We start from the raw sequence: 22300 nt of genomic DNA on the forward strand, positions 1-22300 counted from the left end.
GGTACTTCTACCCCTGAAAAGTAACTACCTAAGGGAGCCGGACTACCACGAACGCATGCATTCGAATGTTGAAGTGCGGAACAAGCGTCTTGTTCAGATACATGCAGGAGATCCAGTTGTCAGTCCACCGTTCAAAACTACTGCCCGTCCTTGACCTTCTGTAAAGCAGCAGGCTTCAGAGAACGCTGAATTGAACAACGGTAACGCTCGTCACACGCTGACTCGCGCATCGTTTGATTTACAATGTCACTGCTGATCATAATCTTTCTCACACTTGGTCATAGTCTTGTTTGCTCGAGTGCAGACGTCACCAGTTTGCGACTACTGATACCAGTACGAATGGATTGCGTAGACACTTTATCTGCGAGCTTTTCCATTGGTTCAGTGACCCCTGCGGGTTTGCATAACCTGGAGCGCGGGGTAAGTTAACCTTGTTCAAGGGAATTCAGATCGTGCACCAAAGATGAGAGACGACCGAAATTGAAAGTGTCGTGTCTTGGAGCAGAGATTCCTGAAGAATCCAGAGTACAAGTACTCGGACACGGAACTCTGGTTCTGACTATGGCTATGGACAAAAACGGACCTCAGCAGTGGAATCTTCCAAGCTCAAACCCTTCAACCAAGTTATCACCAGCAGTGGATACGGATACGGGCGCTAAATGGACCAAGACATGCCAATGCTGAATTGTTGGCACTTAGGAGCCGCAATGCTTGCAAAATCTGCGACGACTGTTGGATTTGGCGTCGTGTTCCGGAACCCCAGAAACCTTGCTGGCTTTTTGCTCATTGCCCGGTCGCTCACCCATGCCTGTTTCGAGCACGGGTCGTTGCCGTGCAAAAATAACCCCCCCATGCGTGGCCAATAACTGCGCTATCTTTGTCGATCCAGCGATACCGACCCGGTCGGGATGGAGCTCTCTGCTGACTGCACCAATCAGCGCGCTGCCGGGCCAAGAAGAGAGGCTCAGCCTTGCCGGTGGCTGCTGGGGCCGGGATTTCTAAGACAGATCAGATGCATCGAGCAACTCGTCAGCGTCGTAGAGCCACCTGGGCATGTTTCTAAGCTTCATGTTTCCTCCTCGTAAGAGGGTACACATTCCGTACCCTACATTCGTGATGTTTGGGGTACTCTAAGTAGGGGCGTCCATCGAGCTCCTGCAGCTTGGATCGATCGTCCTGAAAAAGGAAAAATTTCGAGTGTTGATGTCGCCTTCGATCTACAAGCTGGCCGCAAGAGGCCGTTGGATAGCCCTGTTGGCGGTGCTGCTGTTTGCTGGGCTCATCTTTCGCCTCTGGTGGAGTTTACGTTCACCGGCCATTGTTCAAGAGCTGCCTTTTACACGTGTTGAATCCAAGCAGAATTCGACCCATTCCAACCATGGCGGCGTCGTCGCGGGCGACGACGCCTCGAAACACCAGCAGTCGAACTCCAATGCGTCCACCGTCCATTGTCCCGACATGCCCGGGATGGAGGACATCTTGGTCGTCCTCAAAACCGGGGTTACCGAAGCGCTGAACAAGGTCCCGGCCCAACTCGACACAGTATTACGCTGCACCCCAAATTTCGTCATCGTGTCCGACTACGAGGAAGTCATTGGCGGTGTCAGGACGGTTGATGTTCTGCGGAACGTGAGCGATCACATCAAACAAAGTCAGGCCGAGTTCGATCTTTACAACCGCGTCCAACGCGGCGGTCGCGTGGCCCTCCGGCCCGAGGATTATGGGAGCGATTTCAACAGCCAATACGGCCGGCAGGGCAATCCTGGCTGGATGCTGGACAAATGGAAGTTCCTCCCCATGATAGATGCTGTGCTGGAACGACAGCCGACGGCAAAATGGTTTGTTTTCATAGAAGCAGACACGTATCTCTTCTGGGAGAATTTGTTGGCCTGGGTATCCAAGCACGACCCCTCGCAGCCCAAGTACCTGGGATGCCAGACAGCGATTGGCGATAACGTCTTCGCCCATGGAGGCTCGGGGTTCGTGCTCTCAAACCCAGCAATGCGAAAAGTCTCCGAACATCGAAAAACACATATGTCGGAGCTGGAGGAGCTCACCGTTAGGGAGTGGGCAGGTGATAGTGTGTTGGGTCGAGTGCTCAAGGACGTTGGTGTGTCATTGACGTGGTCCTGGCCCATGTCCCAGGGGAAGCAGCTCTGGGATCTGGATTGCTTTTCTGAGGCCTACAGCCGGCGAGCGTGGTGCCACCCGGTGGTAACATTCCACCATATGACTCCGATCGAGGTTTACGATATGTGGGCATTTGACCAGCAATGGCTGGACTCGGTAAGGCCGCCTTCTCCTAATCATTGGCTCTGCTAATCTTAACACCGTAGCATCGGTCCGGAACCAATACGGTCCTCTTCCGTGACATCTTCGTGAACCTGGTCCTCCCGGAGATTGGCGGCGTCAGAAACAATTGGGACAATCTTTCCGAAGACGAAGTCAAGGACGACAAAAGTCCTGATCATAAATTCACAGCCGAAGAGTGCCGGGAAAGGTGTAAGGGCAAATCTGACTGCTTACAGTACACCCATCACCCGGATGGACGGTGCCTTGCGTCGCGGGGTACGATGCAGGGCGAACCAAAAGTCAACGTGACATCGGGCTGGATGATTGATCGTATCACAGCCAAAATGGACGAGTTTGGGAAATGTGAAACTGTGGAGTATGTTTTATGACCAGACTGCGATTAGATCTTCCACGACGATTATCTTCTCTCGTCACCATTTCTGAGGCTATGGTGATCGGCGTTCTCCAAAACTTGTATATAGATGTGCTTCTTACTCTGGTAGAACAAAAGTTACGATGTTGTACAGCATGTCTTGTATCGCAGTCCTTCGTGCCACCACCGGATCGACTCTAACGGGCCTTGTTACCGTGGTAGGGGGTCAGAAGGTTGGACAGATGAACCACAAGATGCGATCTAACCCTAACCCTATGAATGCTGATCAAGGCGGCATCGCGAGCAAGAACCTGATGCGTTCATCTTAGAAGCTGGAGAATGACAGCAGTAGGATTGTATTCTCCATGATAGGTACTAACATCTACCTACTTGGTGATTACTCTATGGCATGGTCCCCAGGCAAACTCCAGGTAGAAATACTATATATATTTTCATTCCTATCAACATTTTGCATTGGAAAGGCAACCTCATTTTTAATCAAGCAACCAAATTTTCATTTTTCTACAAGTCTCAGGCTGTTGGCTTGGTCTTTGTGCCTTCTACCTAATGGCGTACCATTCTGCACGCACAGAGCCAAGGGCTCTACCATGTCCTACCCTCGGACAGCGAACATTGCTCAGCAGCCATTAATCATCAGAACTTGACTCCACACGCATAGAATAGAATCATGGGGACCTCCATATCATAAGGAGCACGGATATCATCAACGCTAGGTCACAGGAGAACACTGTCTGGAACTCTAACGCTAAGGGTGTTCTCGGGTATGAGATGGACAATGAACTCAAACCAGATCCGACAGTTACTTTCTTTCAATCCTACGCAAAGTCACTGAGCGATGAATGGATGCGGCTGTGACATGATGTGCCCTCCTTTGTACATAAAACGTTCAATCCAAGAGCTTCCAGAAGTTGCTTTTGGCACAAAACATCTAACAGAGGTCAGTTCATCATCATATCAAACACGAGACGGATTTATTCTACTTGCATCGTCGATTCAAAATGCAGACCTTTTTGCTTCTCGTCCTCCTCGGAGCGAGCCTTGTACCTGCGCAGTTTGAAGATATCCCCTCCTGCGGCGTAAGCAACACCTCGTACATTCTCAGACAACCGATGATAGTACTAATTATAGACAATCCCAGCTCAATTGTATCATAGACAGCGTCCTGGACGATGGCTGCCCCAGCATCGACGACTTCAAATGCCACTGCAGCAAGCCCGAGTTAGTGCAAAAGATCCAGCCCTGTGTTGATGCGGCTTGTAATGCGGCCGAGCAGTCCGGTACGCAACCCGTCTTTTCCTTTAAGCTCGCCGTTGATTTGCGCCGTCCATGCTAACTCAGACACACACACAGCGGTCTCGTCCGCCGTCGTCTCCATCTGCAGCTCCGCCGGCGTGCCCATAACCGTCCCATTCGTCACCGGGACTTCCTCCATAACTTCCGCTCCAACAAGCGATGCGTCCGCAACCTCCAGTGGGCGACCCTCCAACCCTGAGATCACTGGTTCGTCGGACTTGACGTCTTCGACAGAGTCTGCTTCGAATCGCCTGCCAGCTGCGGATAACACCGTCACCTCACTTCCCAGCGCGTCAACCATACCAGGAGCTTCTTCTTCCGGCCGCATCTTGGGTAGTTCATCTGCTGTGATTGACCCATCCCCTTCGGTACTCGCAAGTCCCGGTGCTGCTGCCAGCTTGACGCTTCATCTTGGCTTTGCTGGGCTCGTTGCGGCCATTGTTGGCATTGCGGCTTTTGTTCTGTGAAGTCAATATGGATCGGATCGCGAGTGAATCAGTGGGTGGTATATGTGCTCTGGTTGAGTCGTTGGCTATTGTCCGTGGATCACGGTAATTGTTAGTTCAATCCAATCATTCTAATTGAAACTTTTTTGTTTTCTCTTTTGATATTTAACATCTGAGCGAGTGAGCTCGTCTTGCGACTGGATAAACGGTGATCGACGTCAAGCTGTAGCACAGTCATCATCGCAATCAATCAGAACAATCCCTTCGCAATGGAAACTTCACTGCATCGAAAATCTGTACATTCGTGTCAGTTAACATGTGCTATGCATACAGAGTAATCTCCTTGTCATCTATAAGCCGACACAAGAAACCAAAGTGAACGCCTAAACGCCGCCGATACACAAACACACATATCCCACGCCCTAACTCGTAGCACGTCGAGTATTGTCATGAGATCAATTCATCGATATAGGCAGTATCTCGAACGCCCTTTTTGGCTCCCTTCAACAAAACTGCGAGGACCTCGATTGGCGGATTCAGGTCCAGGTTGTGCGCACGATGCCACCGCTGAAGTCTAGAGATTCCTATACAGGGCTATATTTTCTTAGCCAGCTACTCAAATAGAGCCATATAGAGTGAAAGCATACCCCATATTGACTGGAGAGATCAAAATGCCGCAAAATCTTTTCGTGCAGATCGACATCATCTTGGTGCACTATCGGCAGGCAACGTTAACATCACTCGAGATATATCGAGATATTTTAGGTGCCCTACCCTGTGGCGTCTTCCTCGATTTCTCTTGATCACTCCAATACCTCTTCAACTGCGCATCTGTGATTTGCAGCGCGCGGCGCTCCTCCTCAGTCTGCGGCTGCGGCTCTTCAATTACCGGCGAGCTTGGCTCTTCGGAAAGTTCGGGCGACGCGGGGGTTTCTGGAGTGCTGGTCTCTGCAACGATCTCCTTGGCCACTGGCTCGCTGATGCGCTTTGCAGGTTTTCCCGGTGGTGATGTTGTCGGCTTGGTGATTCGGGACTTGCTCCCGAATGAAAGGGTTGATTGTTGCTGTGTTTTCGGGCCCGCGGCCGAGCGTCCGGTTGATCGCCGTGGTGGCATGGTTCTTGTGCGTGCGAGGAGGTATGGATGAATTGTATTTGTCTGATGTGCCGGATCGAACGTTTACCAGACTAGTCTTGGACTTCTGTCGCTTTGTTGAGTGTCGTCCAAACTCGGGACGGATTTAGACGTTGCCTGCGCAACGGCTTACGGCTTGGCATCGTCATCCTATAGGGTCAGGGTTAGGGTTAAGCACCACAAACCCCATTGACATCTATCTTTGACGAATCATCCATTCGCGCTTGCATTGACCTAAGACATGTGTGCTACAGAACTAATGGTGTATTCCATTGTTAATGCACACCTGCTGCCTTGAGCGCTTCTGACACGATCTCGACCATTTCCACAACCTTCTCTTCCTCAAGCCGTTTGCCAACCAGCTGCAGTGTCACCGGCGTGCCATCGAAAAAGTCGGGATCATATGCGTCCTGGATGATTGCATCAGACTCATTCAGAGGCCTCCATTCGGGCCCCCGTTTAGGGTCTAGTGACTTGGATGCAAATGTCACGGGGAACGTGCATGCCGAGTAGTCTTGTAGATGATTTGTCAGTTGAGCGATCTTTGGAAGCTGTCCTGGCAAATTGACACTCACCTAGCGTATTGAAGACACTCGTGTAACCGACGTAATGCTGCACCTCTGCAAATCGGAGCGGATTCGCTACGAGTGGCCAAACGGGCGCGATGATGCCGTCCATTACGCGTCCTCCATCCTTCCCCGTGGCCATCCAACGGTCGAGGTACGCTTTCTTCAGCTGTTCCCGGTTCATAATCATTTCCCTCAGTTTCTGCGGTGTGAGATCTTTAGGATCGGCGTTGAACTGCTGGCGGATCACACGGTATATATCCTCATCGTATCTTTCGAGCATTTCGATGAAGGCATCCGTGCCCAGAAGGTCCAATCCCTCGCCACCGGATTTGATCAAGGCATCATGATCGATGGGTTCCCTAGGTGAGGACGTTAGCATCGTCCGGCGGTGACCGTAATTGAAAACTGACCAGTCAATCACCTCGTGCCCAGCCTCGGTCAAGACCCTCCTAACCGTCTCAAGAGCTCTAGAAATCGGCGGGTGGGGAGTGACGTTGCCGTCATTCCATAGAATGCCAATTTTCAGCTTCCTCCCAGGCGGTTGGATGACATTTCGCCGCCATGGAATAGGTAGCATTTGAGGATCATGCTCCCATAGCGCGACCCGTTCGGAGCAAACAGCTTCCGCGAATATTTTCACGCCGTTCAAAGACCGACACATGGGCCCAATGACACCGTGCAGAAAATCTACACCGGCCAAAGCGCCCTTGCTACCGAAACCCGAGAAACGTCCGTGAGACGGTTTGAGGCCATACAGATTGCACACCGCGCTCGGGATTCGAATGCTCCCGGCAATGTCGGAACCAACCCCCAGTGGGGAGCCTTTCATGGCGATCAATGCTCCTTCGCCGCCGGAAGAGCCTCCCGGTGCTGCTCCCTTGTTGAAAGGGTTCAACGTTTCGCCGAAGATGTTGTTCCTGGTCTCGCCCATCGCCATTCCCGTCGGGACGTTGGTTTTGACGTAGATCACTGCCCCGAGATCTCGGAGGACGGTGGCAATCAGCGCCTCCTTCTTTGTTGGTTCATTGGCAAAGATCGCCATGCCGACCGATGACGGATGCGGCGGCGTAGCAAACTGATCTTTGAGAGATATTGGGAGGCCATGTAGGGGCCCGACAACTTGGCCCGTCTTCTCCTGGTACTCATCCAGAAATTTGGCTCGTTCGAGGCCCTCTTTGAATAAAACCTCCGTCACGCAGTTTGTCTGATCAACTTGTCAGCGGGAGTTATGACTCAAGTTCACTGTTCATTGCTAGTAGTATGCACGACAGTCGTACTTACCACTTTCTGAGCCACAGCGGCCGCCTTGCAAAATGCCGTGGTCGTAGCCACCGCCGTCAACTTACGGTCTCTAATCCGTTGCAGGATTTCGCCAACATCTAGATTGATGATCTCCAGCTCTTCGGCAGTCAGCACCCCCGCCTGTGCCGTCACCGATCGAAGGTCCTTTGGCAGGTCCTTCACATCGTAATCGGGAATCTGGTATGCAGCATTGAGCGCCTCAGCTCGACGCTTCTGCGCAATCGCCGCGATTTCTTGGTACTTGGGGGCCATGGTTGTAGTAGCTGATGGAGGTTGAAGTGCACGATCCGAAAATCGGTTGATGTACGACTCAACCTACGGCAGAGAACCAGATTTATATTATTCCCCGTACATCAGCCTTGCTCAGATGTACTGAGGCATTATGCAGTTTATATAAGCTCGACATTCTGGAGAGAGGTAGACTCCCCGTCCGTCTCTGTATTCCCCAAAGGACGCGGGGTCGAGCCGATTGATAAGCAAGGGATATTCTTGTTGTCATACATGCTTCTCAAACATTCCCATTGTAGCTGTTGTTCCTCCGCTCCGGGAAATTAGGACCCTCATCAAAGCCAAGAGTATCGGGGGGGATCAAGTGGATTGAACCTTATCCGCTAGCGTGCCTCTTGGACGGATCCTTGAACCCCATACTGTCGAACTGGGCCGCAGAACTACGCTAGGCTTCTTGTTTCTGTTGCCGACAATCTGTGCCGAATAATGACCTACAACAATAGTGGTTTCCTTTGATCTCAGTTTTGAAAGTTCGATAGCGGGTAAAATGAACAACCGCCCGGTCGAGCAGGCCCTCGCGACGCTACTTCCCACTCATGCCGATGATATGCCGCATGAGTTGGTCAGCCTCGCGCGGGCTCTCCTGGCCCAGTCGCGGAGCTATGCCGCCAGCCTCAAACCCGAAGAGGAGATTGCCCGGCCGTGGGCGTGCGCGGAAATTGCTTGCAAACGGTAATAGGTGATCAACTTATGTGGTGGATAATTTTTGTTTTGCTGACCCAACGCGCAGGCTGAGTCGCGCGCTGAAGCTCCCACCACTCCTCGGCAACCCACCGTGTCCACCACGCGTATACAAAAAGCTTCTCGCGTATCTCGAACAGAACCTGAAAGATACGTCATCGGCCCGGCGCCGACCTAGAGAGCCATTATCGTCACGCACCGCCACCCCTTCAACACCAACCAAGGCGACGACCACATCGGCCGCGAAAACCCCAACGAGATCTGCAGCACCACGAACAGTCCACAACACACCGTCTAAGGGGACACCGTCGAAAACACGGACACAAGGGACAAAGCAATCGGATACTGAGATCAGTAATGCTTGGCAGAATATTCCGGATGCGCCCACTTGGGTCATGCCGTCGATACGGACGGTGTGCAAAACAATGGCGACGCCAGCACCGCGGATGAGCCTATGGTCACGACCTCCAATATCGCAGACCTTTCCTCCCCATATCTTTGCCGGCGTTTCATCGATACTGCACTTTGTCATGTCATCGGAGGATGCCGACTTCGACGCTGACTTCCTTGACATCCTCCGCAATCCAAGGGCCAAGGAAACAGATGACTACAAAAAACGTGTCTACACCTTGATCGTAGCTGTGTATTTCCTCGTACTGGCTCGGCGACGCAGTTCGGATCCCATGACAGTCGCAGCGACATACACCGAGAAGCGATCCGAATCTCAAAATAATGCGGAAGAGCCAACAATGGATAAAAAGACATACACAGAAATGCGGCAAACCGCACTCTCGAGTCTGGGATTCGAGCCGGTGAATGCAAAACAACTTGGTCAGGATGTCGATACCTGGATCGCCCTTATCGAAGAACACAATTGGGCCAAAGATCAAGAATGGTATCAGAACATCCCGCTGGCGGGTGAGAACGACGCTGCGGACCACGAACATGGACTTTATGCGCATCGTTACGAGGATGACGAGGCAGAGAATAATCCAATTGTGAAGAGACAGCGGACGGCCAAACGCTCGTACTTGGATCTTTACCGACAAAAGGGAGAAGGTGTTCTACTTCCCGGTCTGGGGACAATGATGCAACCTCGAGTGGATTATCTGAGCGAGGACCGGAAAGAGGATTATCAGGCATGGAAAGAAGATATACTGAATAGAATCCGAGACATGGAGAGACGGGAAAAGAGGAAGGCAAATACAACGGGGAAGAGAGCGACAGTGGCAGCATAGACAATGAGCCATCGACTGGCTATGTACTATGAGATGATACCCTTTTATCTGATCTAGATATACATCAAAGTGATAATCACGAGCTTATCCTTGTCAACCCACATCATCGCCCTGTACCACGCAGCGGAAATAAAGCGGGGAATAGACGAATGGAGTAACAAAATGCAACGGACAGCTCGGAGAACTCGAAGATAGCAACAATCATGCAATCACAGGCTCGACTCTATGCGCACCATGGTCCAAAAGCAGCTGTATAATCTCTTCCTCTCCGGTATAAATGGCAGCCTGAAGGGCACTGCCGTGATGTCCACCTTGTGCGTTGACATCAGCCCCCCTCTCCAGCAAGAGTTGCACGATCTCCTTGCTGCCTCCGATACAGGAGGCTTGGAGGGCATTTCCGTAGTGTCCACCTTGTACGTTCACGTTGGCGCCGCTCTCCAGTAAGAGTTGCACAATCTCCTTGTTTTTGTTTCCTGTACAAGCAGCTTGGAGGGCGGTTCCGTAGTATCCACCTTGTGCGTTGACATCGGCGCCTCGCTCTAATAACATCTCCACTATCTCGTGGCTTTCGAAGGAAGCCGCCTGCAGAGCATTTCCACAGTAGCCACCTTGTGCGTTGACATCGGCACCGTGCTCTAGTAGGAGCTGCACGACACCCTTGTTGCCTCCCAAACAAGCGGCTTGAAGAGCATTTCCATATTTTCCACCTTGTGCATTGACATCAGCACCCCGTTCCAATAGCAGCTTCACTATCTCCTTGTTGCCCTGCAAGGAAGCTGCCTGAAGAGCATTTCCATACTTTCCACCTTGTGCATTGATATCGGCACCTGCTTGCAATAGAAGCTGCACAATCTCTTCGTCTCCTGTGTCGCAGGCGGCTTGAAGAGCATTGCCGTATTCGCCTCCTTTTGCATTGACATCAGCTCCCCCGTTGAGCAGTAGCTGAACTATCCTCTTTTGACCATGGAGAGAGGCAGCTTGGAGCGGAAAACCAAACCATCCGCCTTCTGGATTGACATCGACGCCTTCTTTTATAAGTCGTTCCACCGTTCGCTCGAGACCGACATACGATGCGTAATACAATGGAGCTGGTAACTGCTTGTTTTCCGCCGAAGGGTCGTCATGTTCAAAGTTGAAACGGTCCCAGACTTTGTACGCTTTGTTTCGGTTGAGGAAGAAGTCCAAAACGCTTTCCTGCAAATCGTTCTCGGTCTTGCCAATTTCGACGTGGAAAAATGTGAGTCCTAAAACGTAGTCCGCCAGCGGAAATCTCACCCGCATTTCCGAAATCGGTATCTGCTCATTGAAATAGGGCATATATTCGAGACAGATTTTTAGCATCTTGCTGTGAGACTTGGCGAGGTCCAACCGGCCCTGCCATTTGCCTTTCCTTTCGGGACTGATCAGGAATTCTCTCGCCGTTTGATGGATAAATGATAACTTGGACTCATGAACGCTGATAAAGAGGCCACAGAGATTCTTGACTGTGTTCTTGAAATTCTCTCTGGGCCACATACTGGATTCCAAGGCAGCATGAGAATCAAATCGACCATTTTTCAACGCTATTGTCAGAGCCGCATTTGCTTCATCCAGAGTCAATGGACGCACAGCGGCTAGAACAATCTGGAGCAGAGTTTCCGTATGAAGGTCATTCTTGCTCTTCTCCAAAATCCTTTCATATGCTTCTGACACTTGAGAAGGCAAGCCTGTGAGAAGTGCTTCCAGATCCGACACCCTGCGGTATTCACTCGGGCTTTGCTCGATGATGTCGAAGGTAAGGTGGAGCCACAGATATGTGCGGTGCTCCATACTCTTCAACTGCTCTGCAATCTTCCGACGGCTGTCTTCACTGAAATCATGCGCAATCTCATCCACTCTAGCATCGATAACTAGATTTATCTCTTTGCTGATCTGAGCAGACTTGTCGTCGCCATCAAAACGAACAAACGTCATGATGTTAGAAAATCTGTTGAACGACGCCTGTAGGTCATCATACGGACGACTGGTAATCAGGAACTTGAGCCTTGGCCGTGGACCAGACGCCTGCGAGCGCTTCTGGTAATATTCCCTGAGTTTGTTGATGAGCAGTTGCCTGCTATCGTGGTGGCATTCATCCAGTGCATCGAGGACGCAGACAATTTCACCAGCATCTGGAGACTTGACGCAGTTCATGAGAATTCGCCACAGCTCGGGAAAGTTATTTTTCAGATTTTTTCCATAATTTTTGTGGCTGGGCAGTGCATGTTGAATCAAACCACTCGTAGGAACATTCGTGAAAATCTGGTGGAGTATCGCAGACAATGCATCAGTCGCGTACATGCGGTCCTGGATTCCGTCTTTGAAAAAGAAGTAGCAGATAGTCGACGTCGCGACATTCGTGGTCACACGGCGCTCGTCGATTAGTGCCCGCGACAAGACTGATTTCCCACAACCAGGGCCGGCAGAGACCCAGAGAAGGCCAGAGTCGCTACTCCTCCATTCGAGAAATCTCTCGTCCGTGAGAAACCATTCGCACGTCCCTTGCACCCTAGGTGGGTTGAAGTCCTTGTAACTCTCATAATCGGAAGCCAGATCTTGCAGAAGGGCTGTCTGCTTTTGGTCCTCGCTAATCTTCTGGGTCTCTCTTCTACTCTCCTCCAGAATCACACGAATCTCATCCAGGATGATTTGCGACTCTTGCATCTTTTGCAATTCCATGTCCCTGCTCTTCCGAACCTCTTCTGCTTCTAGCGGAGAGATGTATCCATTGTACCGCTCGCTCAGGCTCTCAATTTCTGCCACTTTTCCATCCCAATCGTTCGCACCAGCAACATTCTCCCACGCTCTTGAGAGCTGGGCCTTGGAAAGATGGCAAATAACGCGAGCCTGGTACTCAAGTATATGCGAGTAGAGCTTGGCAATGGGCTCTAAGAGTTCCTTATATTCTTGTCGACGTGAGGGTTGCAGATACGTCTTTTCGACGATCTGCCAGTATATCTGGAGATCGCAAAGCGAGTTGAAGCCCTTCAACATGGACGCATTTGCTGCCACACCGCTACTGAGCAGCTGCAAAGGGTCAGCCTCGAGCACGGCATACGGAATAATCATCTTAGATGACCTACTGGGAGAAGCAGCGAAACGCCAGACCATGCCAACGCCGCATAAGGCTGAGAGCTGACCGCAGCCGACACGATCGAATCGGACCAGATAAGAAACTTCACTAGTCTCTCCGCTTGCTCTCGAATCACTACATCGTTTCCCAGAAGAGATACCCGCCATTGCTTCTTCTCGCGATCGTCCAGGAGCCGGGTTACGATTGACTGGACTGATTTTGGCGACAATGGGTTGGGATCGTTCTGCAGTGTCGCCAAGTGCTTCGCGAAGTCGCCCGTCAAGTCGGGCTCCCGGGCCAGCAAAATCTCATAAGCTCGACCCCAAAAATCAAAGTCATCTTTTGGCGACAGATGGGCGACTTCTGTTCTTGGTAATTGAGGAGTAGTGCTTTGTGAGGAGAGCGTGGCATTTGAAGTCGATGATGCCGCAGGCGCAGCCTTTTCTGATGGGATTAGAGGGACCGTCACCGTAGTTGCAGCCTGACTATGCTGATGGATAGGTGTCGTCAAAAATGGACGCGGCACAGGAGAAATATCACTGTTCTGAGAGACTGCAGCCTTGCTGGCCTTCCTACCCAACCTGAGTCCGCAAAGGAACTTAGCCATACTTTCCCACAACCTGTCTGCTAAGCTACTTAGTGATGTGATCAGTACGCTGAAGAACAGAAGCACCAGTGAGATCAATGTCAATTTGGTCCAGGGACCCTTTGCTCGGGCAAATCGTAAATACAAATTGGCCGATGGCCCAGGCTAGGTGGGATCGGCGATGGTCGGCATCCGCGCTCAGGTTTCAGCACCTGGCTGCATTGCGGCAACCCTGCCATCGCGATAAGTGTTTATTGAAAATAGATATGAAAATAAACCCTCAGTAGTCGACTAATACTCGCGTTGGATGGTGCTTCCAGCTGAGTGGAGCGAACGGCGCGTTCCATCTATATTAAAGAAACCTGCAAGTGTTCATAGGGTGGATAGTATATTGCCCCCGCACAAAAAAAGTTGGGGCCCCTGAAGCTGTAACTGAGCTGGGGACACTGACAGGTGAGGCTGAGGCGCTGAATTCTGAGCGCCGAGAAGCACTGGAACTGACAAATGCTACTCCGTCCATGAATAAAATAAAGGTTCCGAATGAGACCCTTGGCTGCATGGCTTGGCTTTCAGCTTTCAGAAAAATTCTCCGCAGCAAACGATCACCAATTTCAAAGGCCAAAGCTACGGGTGCGAGTCGACAGCGCAGGGGAGTAGTTGCACGACCGTCAACGGCGGAGCAAGAAACACGGTCCCTCGATCTACATAAGGGTGATCAGACAATTATTCCACAATTGACAGACCAAATCAACGGCGGAACCATATTGATCGTAAAATATGTAGGAATCAATTTAATATATTTCATCTTTCACAACTAGGTAGTTGATAACTAGAGGTACTATGTACTAGATGATAGTCATTGTAGTGTTCCTCCACAGGCAAGGTTGTGTTGTCAGTCCAGAAATCTCTCGAGAATCAGTACCAGATACTTCTGGTTCGGTGATGGGGAATGGATTCCTTCCCTTCCTTCTCCAACGCCTTCATTGCGTCATACAAAAAGAAATCAATCAAGATGGCGTTCAACTTGATTGTCTTCTCAACCTGCCCTTCGCTAGCGGCGTCCTCGTTGTCGCCACTGGTCGGATTGTATGTCATGTGCGCTGCCTCGGGATGTCGGCGCAGTATTTCTCGCCGAATCAGCTCAACACACCAAATGCTGACACCCCGGATTTCAATCTCCCACTTCGACCCGCTTGGGATCTCCTCGAGCCTACGAATGTGCGATTCCAGGCGCGGTGAGTAGAGCAGAGACCCTAGGGTATGAAGCATTTGGGGAACACGGTAGTCTTGTATGTTGGTGAGTCTCAGATGCAAAACCAAAAACGGAACGTACGTCGACTCACCAGCAAACATGGTAAGTTTGTCAATGTCATCAAACTGCCCATATCCCTCGCCCTCGAAACAAGCCCATAGGTCCGCAACGAGAATCTGGGCTCGCTTGTAGAATCGCACATGACGGCCATCTAGGGTGGCTTCATCACGGAAGCAAGGGAACTTGTCTGCCAAGAGATTTACTAGCACGGCCGCTGACTTGTTGGCCTCATAGACGCAGTTCAGAAAAGCTCCGTCGAACTCCTCGTCCAGTATACGACCCGCTTCCCGCAAGCACGCAATTCGCTCTTCTAGCAGGGGCATCTGCTCATCCGTAGCGGAACGAAATACGTGTTTTAGTAGATCGTCAGTGCATTCATCCTCCTGGCACCAGAACGATGGGCTCGTGATCGGAATCTCTGCGAGTGTTAGTTACCGATAACAAGCCCAAAAAATGGCTAGCAGCTCGAGAGATACTTACTCTCATCCAGAGCTCTCTGCAGTGCAGCAACTAAGCTCCAGTATCCGGTCCATCGCTTTCCACGGTACTCGACGGCGAATCGCTTCGATACATCCGTCTCCTTGGACCAGAAACTGAAATTGAGCAAATCCATTGTGAAGATGAAGTCTACCGTGGCCTCATCTTTGGTCTTTGGGTGCAGCTCATGCTGGGCCCATGACTTGATAGAATAGGACTGCTCTTGCATCCGCTCCCATATCGTCTCCGCAGCTTCTTTGGTCTTCTGCGGATCAAGAGCCACGTCGATGGCATTGTCATAGATGTACTCCGCATCCTTCAAGACCTTTGTTTCCGCTGGGATTGCCGCCCTTGATGGTCCTTTGAGCCCCAAGGACTGGCGTAAGAGCTCCAAAAGCTCAGGATCTGCCTCGTCATCGGACATGGTCTTTTCCTCAGATTAACTATTGATTTGTCCTTGAACTCCGAGTTTTTAGCAGTCAAGCCAAAATCAAATCAGCTCAATATTATGTATCCAGCTCAAATCATCCTGGGCCAAGAGATCGACCCCAATTGATCAAAATGACACAGGCAATGGTCCCGTATACCTCCGTTGTGAAAGCACTGGCCGGATTTGATGTTCTTGGAATGTCTCTCCTGTTGTAGTTATCCGACGGGGACCTTTAGTATCCTCGTCACTTACGTGGCCTGCCAACGCTTTTAAAGTGCATTGATGAGAGAGTTATAGCAAGGCACAGAAGTATTGTGGCTCGTAGCAACGGAGGTCGTCGAGAGCAGAACGACCTACACTTTTCAACGCTATGGGTTGTCCGCCCACTGCCACTCGCCTACTGGTGGAGATGCCGAGAAGAGAAGTTAAGATTACATAATTCGGTAGGCACTGGGTTCCAATTAGTCTTTGGCTTGCTTTATTCTCTATGTACTCCGTACGTTGCTTGGCCAAGCTAGGAATTTGTAACCACGGAGGTGGACACCCCGTCTGACTGCGATGCACGACTCCTGGGCTCCTACTGCAAGGTTTCGGGCGCTTTTGGGAGGGAGGTTTCCACGAATCGCTGAACTCATGTCTGTGGCCATTGGCCTCACTGATTGGAGGTAAGGAGCAGGGAATGTTCGAGCCAGTTGCAACCACGGCCATGTGCTAGAGGGATTGTTGGAGTGTTGGTTCCCGCTCCAGCAGATAGAACAAAGCCCGTTGACCGGATAAGATGGGACATTGAGGCCGAACATATATATTTTAGACATTACCGATCAGTTCTGTACTCCATAGTGTGAGTTGTCTTGCCAGACCCAGCTTCTGGTGTCATAGTACGAGTACTGCGTACTCCGTACCGTATTTAGCAAACTTGGACCGCGTGGAACATCAAATCGCGTTCGCGACCGATCGACGTCAGAACGCCGTAGCCTCAGGCATCCCATCTGAAATCCACCACCATTGATATTATCGTAACCCAACACCGGCTGTCCATAATATTCTCTCTTTTTCTCCTTTCATTCCTTCGGGCTCCCTGCGCGGCTGGGTCAATCATCGTCCGGCGACCAAGTCCGTATGGTTCTTTCTCGGGCTCGCTGGTAACATGGGACGAGATACGCATCTGAAGCGGTCCTTGGGGACCCTCTCAAGGACCATTCGGGAGGTGAGTACTGTAGTCTCCAATTGCAGGCTTCAGAATTTCCCCGATTCCCTTTGCAAGTACTGACCGATCGTTCCTCGTAGTGCCGTGTTTTGTTAGTAGGCGCAGGAGGCATCGGATGCGAACTGCTCAAGAACCTCCAGCTCACTGGCTTCGGTGAAATTCACATCATTGATCTCGATACCATCGATTTGAGCAACCTAAATCGGCAGTTCCTCTTTCGTCAAGAGCACATTAAGAAGCCGAAGGCCCTGGTACGTCGAAATGACGGCTCGATTTGTCAAATCCACTAGGAAGTTTAACGGTTCCTTGCGGGCATTTAGGTCGCCAAAGAAGTCGCGCAGAAGTTCCGACCGGATACGACGCTTTACGCATACCACGCGAATATTAAAGACAGTCAGTTTACCGTCGATTGGTTCAAATCATTCAATATCGTATTCAATGCCCTTGATAACCTCGATGCGCGGCGCCATGTCAATCGGATGTGTTTGGCCGCTAATGTCCCACTCATCGAGAGTGGCACAACGGGTTTCAATGGACAAGTTCAAGTTATCAAGAAGGTAACTGGATACTGAAAACGGGCGGCGTAAAGGCTGATGCTGATCTCGTGTTCTATGCAGGGTTTGACCGAATGCTACGACTGCAACCCCAAGCCAGTGCCCAAGTCATTCCCCGTCTGCACGATCCGGTCTACACCAAGTCAACCAATCCACTGCATCGTATGGGCAAAGAGCTATCTACTTCCCGAACTCTTCGGAACGAGTGAGACGGATGAGCAGGAGTTGGACCACAGCGAGGATGCTGAGAATGGTATGTACATTCAGGGCGTGAAGGAAATTGGAAGAAGCTGACATGATACAGCGGAGGAGATTCAGAATCTTCGACAAGAAGCGCAGGCTCTCAAGGCTATCCGCGCTTCGATGGGCACTGAACAATTTGCCGAGCAAGTATTTACGAAAGTCTTCAAGACGGATATTGAACGACTACGAGATACAAAGGACATGTGGAAATCGCGGGATCCTCCAGTGCCCCTTGACTTCAGCGCGATAGAGCAGGGATGCGGAGAGGTTGACCGCAGCGTGTCCAAAAATGACCAGAAGGTTTGGACATTGGAGGAGAATTTTGTAGTATTCAAAGACAGGTAAGGGACATGCATAAAGTCTTCCGAAACGTATAACTGAAAGTCGCCCCAAGTCTCGATCGGTTGAGCAAACGGATGCTGTCACTGCAACAGCAGAGTAATGATGGTGTTCAGCCGATCATCACGTTCGATAAGGATGACGAAGATACATTAGACTTTGTGGCTGCCAGTGCCAATCTGCGATCTAGAGTGTTCAAGATCGAGGAAAAGTCGAAATTTGATATCAAGCGTAGGTTTCTCACGTGGCCAGCTCCCCCGAAACGTCACTAACGCAATCGATTCTCCGCAGAAATGGCCGGCAACATTATTCCTGCCATCGCTACGACAAATGCGATGGTGGCTGGACTTTGTGTGCTTCAGGCTTTCAAAGTTTTGCAGGGGAACTATGACCAAGCTAAGATGATGTTCCTCGAACGATCCAGTGTCAGGGCCATCAATTCTGAGAGTTTGAGGCCGCCAAACCCGTACTGTCCCGTTTGTTCAGTTGCCCAGGGCCGAGTATTTGTAGACCTGGAACATGCTACGCTAAATGATCTGGTGGAGAATGTACTCAAAGGGCAACTGAAGTACGGAGAGGAGTTCTCCGTTAGTGCTGAACAAGGGGTGATATACGATCCGGACTTGGAGGACAACCTCCCCAAGAAGTTGGCCGAGTTCGGTATCAAAGGCGAGAGTCTTATCACGGTGATTGATGAAGCAGATGAGGACACCCGAGTCAATCTGGAGCTGCTCGTCATTGAACGGTATGCTTTTCATTTGTTTAGATAGAGTGTCTATTGAGACTAACTGGTTGACAGGCCAAGGGCTATGCCAGAAGACAGTCCAATCTCTATAGATGGAGAGACCATCACCATCCCGCCAAAGCCTAAGCAGCCTGAACCCTCTGGCGAGCAGACCGCCAATGGCACTGCCAATGGTACAGAGGCAGCACAACGAAAACGTGGGGCCGAAGAGGCTGGAATGACAGAAGCAGAGCCGAGCCCGAAGCGACTGGCAAAGGGCAACGGTGACGCGTCAGAGCCGATTGTGATTGAAGACGATTCCGGCGCGATTCTGATCGACTAGGTTGTTCGATAGAAGGACTTGTTTTATTCTTGTATATTATGGCGGGCGGGCCGCTTGTTTATTCGATGATTCTGGATCTTCTCATCATGGTAATGGCGGGTTGGCGTGGTCTTGTGTTTTGTGTGTTTGCGTTTCATATCCATTCCGGCATGATCGAATTGGGATATTCGGAAGAGTAGGCATGGGCAGGGGATAATGTATTGCATGGTAGCCGATGGAATGGCCCGAATAGCCCACAGGATAGATAATCATGCTTGGCGATTCAAACGCAATTAGGATTTCATGCGATATTTTATAAGGTTAAGTAGCACTCAGACCACCATCGAGATTGAGTACGCAGTTGTTTGCGTATTCGTTTGTTGCGAGGAACAACGCTGCATCGGCAACTTCGGCGGGGGTTGCAAATCTTCCCAGCGGGATGCGTTCCTTCAGCTGAGACACACGCTCTTCGCTAAAATCTGCCGACAATGTCAATCTAGGCACGATAGTCAACAGGTAGAAGAGAAATTACCTTCTATGAAAGGCGTGTCGACATAACCTGGGACAATCACATTCGACCTCAACACCATGCCCTTCCCACGAAGAAGCTCGGCAGCCTCCACTGCGACTGATCTAGTCATGCCAATCAATCCAGCTTTGGACGCGGCATAGGTCACGGTACCCGTGTCGCCGCGCAAGGCGAGGAGAGACGAGATATTGATCACGCATCTAGAGCGCGGCGCTGATGTATCTCGGTTGACGGCGGTGCGCAGGCAAGCTTTCAGCAGGGCTCTCGACGTCATGATCGCTCCCTCAAGATTCGTGCGCAGCATTGCGGAGATATCGGCAGGGGATGTGCGGATCAAAACCTTCGACACGGACAGCCCGGCGGCGTTGACGAGAATGCTAACTTTCTCCTGCAGGAACTGCGTTGAGTAAATTGCACGAATGCAGGGAAAGTAGCAAATTCGTACCATTTCTTTTTCCAGATCCTTCAGCCATCCCTTCCGCTCATTGTCGTTGTCGTCTCGCCTACTATTCTCTTCCGATAGCTTGGAGACGTCTCCTGGCAGGATCGAGATTGTAGTACTTCGCTCAGGTGAAAGGCGCTGCTCCAATCGCGTCTTCGCTTCTATTAATCGCGGTTTCGACCGTCCGACGAGAATTATTCCTTTGGCTCCCTCTGCGAGAAACCGTTCGGCAATGGCATACCCGATTCCAGAGGATCCTCCGGTGATCATACATGTTTGGTCCGCAAGGCGCTGAGGAGCGGTTGATATGCTTCGTCCCTGAGTGACTGGCAGCGTTGGACGCAGAATGGTTGTCCGAAAGAGTGCGCTCCGCATGAGACACGGCAAGACAAAATTACTGCAATGATTGGGTCCCAGGACTGAGGATCAATTCAATGGATTCCGTTTATTTTGGTCGTTATCAACACTATCAACAGCTCAACATATTCGTCGGTCGGCAGTGACTCAAAGCATCCGCCTTTACTAACTGTAAATGATCTAGTGCCTTCGTAAGCTCATCGGGATGGGCAATCTGATTGGATGGGAATTCGTCACGATTTTGTCAAAACTGCTCCGCACTGGAGTCAATCTCGAACGGGTCATTGCGCTCTCCCCAGCAGGTTGCGTGAGTGGCGTTGGACATGGACCAGAAAAATCTCCGAATGGCTATCAAGTATATAGACAAAGGTGCCAACGTAGGAAAAATGGGAAATTCTGTCGATCTGACAGGAGGCGCTGCATGGATGGAGGGTAAAAGGATCTTTGTTTTTTGTGACCTCTGTCTGTTCTGCGAACAAAAACCACCATGGGCGGCAGCCACAGGCGTTACATACTGTTCGTTGCTGTCTTTCTCTTGGTTCTCCTCTTCTTCTTGACACGATTGCAATATACGTCGGTGCCGCCATTGAATGCCCACGGCGATATTCACAACGATGTCCACAAGGAGGTTTCCAAGGGCTCGACCGCATCGTCCGAGTACACACCCATTTGTCCCGAATGGCAGACTTCGACTTTGGAGTACCGCGGCATCAAACTCAGTCCCAAGATCAATTACGTCCGCCGCTGCATCAAACCAAAATACGACGACAGCATTGCCAGATATAACCGAGGAGATGGCCATTTCGTCGATAGGGTCGTAAATGTCAGCGGGCCGTTGATCACGGAGACGACGCTCGTGGATCTGAAGGCTTGTGATTTCCCCGAATATACCTCATGCGATACCATCGAACTGCCTGTCCAGCGACCATATCCTAAGAAGAAATTCGACGAATTTGCCTTCGGTGTTGCTACCACCTATGAACGCCTAGAGAAGTCTATACCGGAGCTCAGGCATTGGCTTGCCGACAGTAGCGCGACGCTGATTGCTCTGGTTGCGGATAAGGAGGACGAGGTCAAATCGAAGAAGCTGGATTTCTCCCGCCTCGTTCGAGACTTCGCCGACGCCGGAATGACATTGAAGATTGCGCGCCCTCATGGTCGGGACCATTCTGTAGAGAAATCACATATGATGGTAATTCGGGATGTGCTGAGCCACATTGATGTCGAAGGGAATGCCAGCGAAACGCGCTGGCTTGGCATTCTTGATGATGACACCTTTTTCCCATCATTATACCCACTATCCGAAGCGCTGTCAGGATACAATCATACGATTCCGACATATCTTGGTACTGTCAGCGAGAATCTGGAGCTCAGCCAAATTGGTGGCCCCGGAGCCGCTTACGGCGGCGCTGGTATCTTCTTGTCAGTGCCCCTAGCCCGCGAAATTGCGCCCCATCTGGACTCGTGTTTGAGTGAACGTGGGGGCGACATGCAAATAATGGAGTGCATCCATGACCACAGTCATGCGCGGCTTCTCCCAGTTCCAGGACTACAACAAACAGACATGGCAAGCGATGTGTCTGGCTTCTTCGAGTCCGGACGGCGATTCCTTAGTCTGCATCATTGGAAGTCGTGGTTTCATGAGCCGGTAGAAAAACAGGCAGCTGTTGTGAACGTCTGCGGCGACTGTTATCTGCAGCGGTACTCCTTCGACGACAACACAATTCTCACCAATGGGTTCTCCATCAATGTATACCCCAACGGATACCCTGATTTTACCAGAGTCGAGGCCACATGGGATTATGGCTACAGCGCGCGATCGTATCATTGGAGCATGGGACCGCTGAGACCGCCGATGTCCAAAAAGGACAAGCTCACGTATAAGGTGGTTGATGCCTTTACCACCAAAGACGGCACTTTTCGCCAAATCTTCGTCCGCAAAGGCGACCGAGAAAAAAAGGAAGTAGATAAAGTGATTGATCTCCTGTGGCAAGTGTAGAACGAGTACATTCGGCATATAGACGCATTTATGCGGCAGTCACATAGATCACG

At 50.9% G+C, this 22300-nt stretch overlaps 10 protein-coding genes across 10 annotated transcripts; 5 read left to right on the plus strand and 5 right to left on the minus strand.

Annotated features, from left to right (window-relative positions):
* Positions 1 to 1203: 1203 nt before the first annotated feature.
* Positions 1204 to 2681, plus strand: VTN49DRAFT_1083 (uncharacterized protein; the record flags this gene model as incomplete). Its single annotated transcript, XM_069408659.1, has 2 exons — positions 1204 to 2286; positions 2337 to 2681. The coding sequence occupies 2 exons, from the start codon at positions 1204 to 1206 to the stop codon at positions 2679 to 2681; spliced, it is 1428 nt and encodes a 475-aa protein (XP_069270123.1).
* A 1003-nt stretch (positions 2682 to 3684) lies between these two features.
* Positions 3685 to 4446, plus strand: VTN49DRAFT_1084 (uncharacterized protein; the record flags this gene model as incomplete). Its single annotated transcript, XM_069408660.1, has 3 exons — positions 3685 to 3762; positions 3825 to 3963; positions 4037 to 4446. The coding sequence occupies 3 exons, from the start codon at positions 3685 to 3687 to the stop codon at positions 4444 to 4446; spliced, it is 627 nt and encodes a 208-aa protein (XP_069270124.1).
* A 426-nt stretch (positions 4447 to 4872) lies between these two features.
* Positions 4873 to 5539, minus strand: VTN49DRAFT_1085 (uncharacterized protein; the record flags this gene model as incomplete). Its single annotated transcript, XM_069408661.1, has 3 exons — positions 4873 to 5019; positions 5073 to 5140; positions 5200 to 5539. The coding sequence occupies 3 exons, from the start codon at positions 5537 to 5539 to the stop codon at positions 4873 to 4875; spliced, it is 555 nt and encodes a 184-aa protein (XP_069270125.1).
* Positions 5540 to 5832: 293 nt separating this feature from the next.
* VTN49DRAFT_1086 (uncharacterized protein) lies at positions 5833 to 7680 on the minus strand (the record flags this gene model as incomplete). Its single annotated transcript, XM_069408662.1, has 4 exons — positions 5833 to 6071; positions 6133 to 6485; positions 6537 to 7330; positions 7408 to 7680. 4 exons carry the CDS (start codon positions 7678 to 7680, stop codon positions 5833 to 5835), a joined length of 1659 nt encoding a protein of 552 aa, XP_069270126.1.
* A 523-nt stretch (positions 7681 to 8203) lies between these two features.
* VTN49DRAFT_1087 (uncharacterized protein) lies at positions 8204 to 9635 on the plus strand (the record flags this gene model as incomplete). The annotated part of the gene is made up of 2 exons (XM_069408663.1): positions 8204 to 8388; positions 8447 to 9635. 2 exons carry the CDS (start codon positions 8204 to 8206, stop codon positions 9633 to 9635), a joined length of 1374 nt encoding a protein of 457 aa, XP_069270127.1.
* Positions 9636 to 9836: 201 nt separating this feature from the next.
* VTN49DRAFT_1088 (uncharacterized protein) lies at positions 9837 to 13333 on the minus strand (the record flags this gene model as incomplete). The annotated part of the gene is made up of 2 exons (XM_069408664.1): positions 9837 to 12680; positions 12737 to 13333. 2 exons carry the CDS (start codon positions 13331 to 13333, stop codon positions 9837 to 9839), a joined length of 3441 nt encoding a protein of 1146 aa, XP_069270128.1.
* Positions 13334 to 14227: 894 nt separating this feature from the next.
* On the minus strand, positions 14228 to 15525 carry VTN49DRAFT_1089 (uncharacterized protein; the record flags this gene model as incomplete). The annotated part of the gene is made up of 3 exons (XM_069408665.1): positions 14228 to 14598; positions 14656 to 15042; positions 15105 to 15525. The coding sequence occupies 3 exons, from the start codon at positions 15523 to 15525 to the stop codon at positions 14228 to 14230; spliced, it is 1179 nt and encodes a 392-aa protein (XP_069270129.1).
* Positions 15526 to 16678: 1153 nt separating this feature from the next.
* VTN49DRAFT_1090 (uncharacterized protein) lies at positions 16679 to 18941 on the plus strand (the record flags this gene model as incomplete). Its single annotated transcript, XM_069408667.1, has 8 exons — positions 16679 to 16738; positions 16819 to 16989; positions 17059 to 17295; positions 17356 to 17545; positions 17597 to 17876; positions 17930 to 18105; positions 18166 to 18619; positions 18674 to 18941. The coding sequence occupies 8 exons, from the start codon at positions 16679 to 16681 to the stop codon at positions 18939 to 18941; spliced, it is 1836 nt and encodes a 611-aa protein (XP_069270130.1).
* Positions 18942 to 19241: 300 nt separating this feature from the next.
* On the minus strand, positions 19242 to 20266 carry VTN49DRAFT_1091 (uncharacterized protein; the record flags this gene model as incomplete). Its single annotated transcript, XM_069408668.1, has 3 exons — positions 19242 to 19399; positions 19453 to 19837; positions 19895 to 20266. The coding sequence occupies 3 exons, from the start codon at positions 20264 to 20266 to the stop codon at positions 19242 to 19244; spliced, it is 915 nt and encodes a 304-aa protein (XP_069270131.1).
* Positions 20267 to 20735: 469 nt separating this feature from the next.
* On the plus strand, positions 20736 to 22247 carry VTN49DRAFT_1092 (uncharacterized protein; the record flags this gene model as incomplete). Its single annotated transcript, XM_069408669.1, has 1 exon — positions 20736 to 22247. One exon carries the CDS (start codon positions 20736 to 20738, stop codon positions 22245 to 22247), a length of 1512 nt encoding a protein of 503 aa, XP_069270132.1.
* Between the last annotated feature and the right edge of the window lie 53 nt (positions 22248 to 22300).

Source organism: Thermomyces lanuginosus (assembly GCF_041956635.1).
Source record: "Thermomyces lanuginosus strain ATCC 200065 unplaced genomic scaffold VTN49scaffold_22, whole genome shotgun sequence".
In the NCBI taxonomy this organism is placed as follows: domain Eukaryota; kingdom Fungi; phylum Ascomycota; class Eurotiomycetes; order Eurotiales; family Trichocomaceae; genus Thermomyces; species Thermomyces lanuginosus.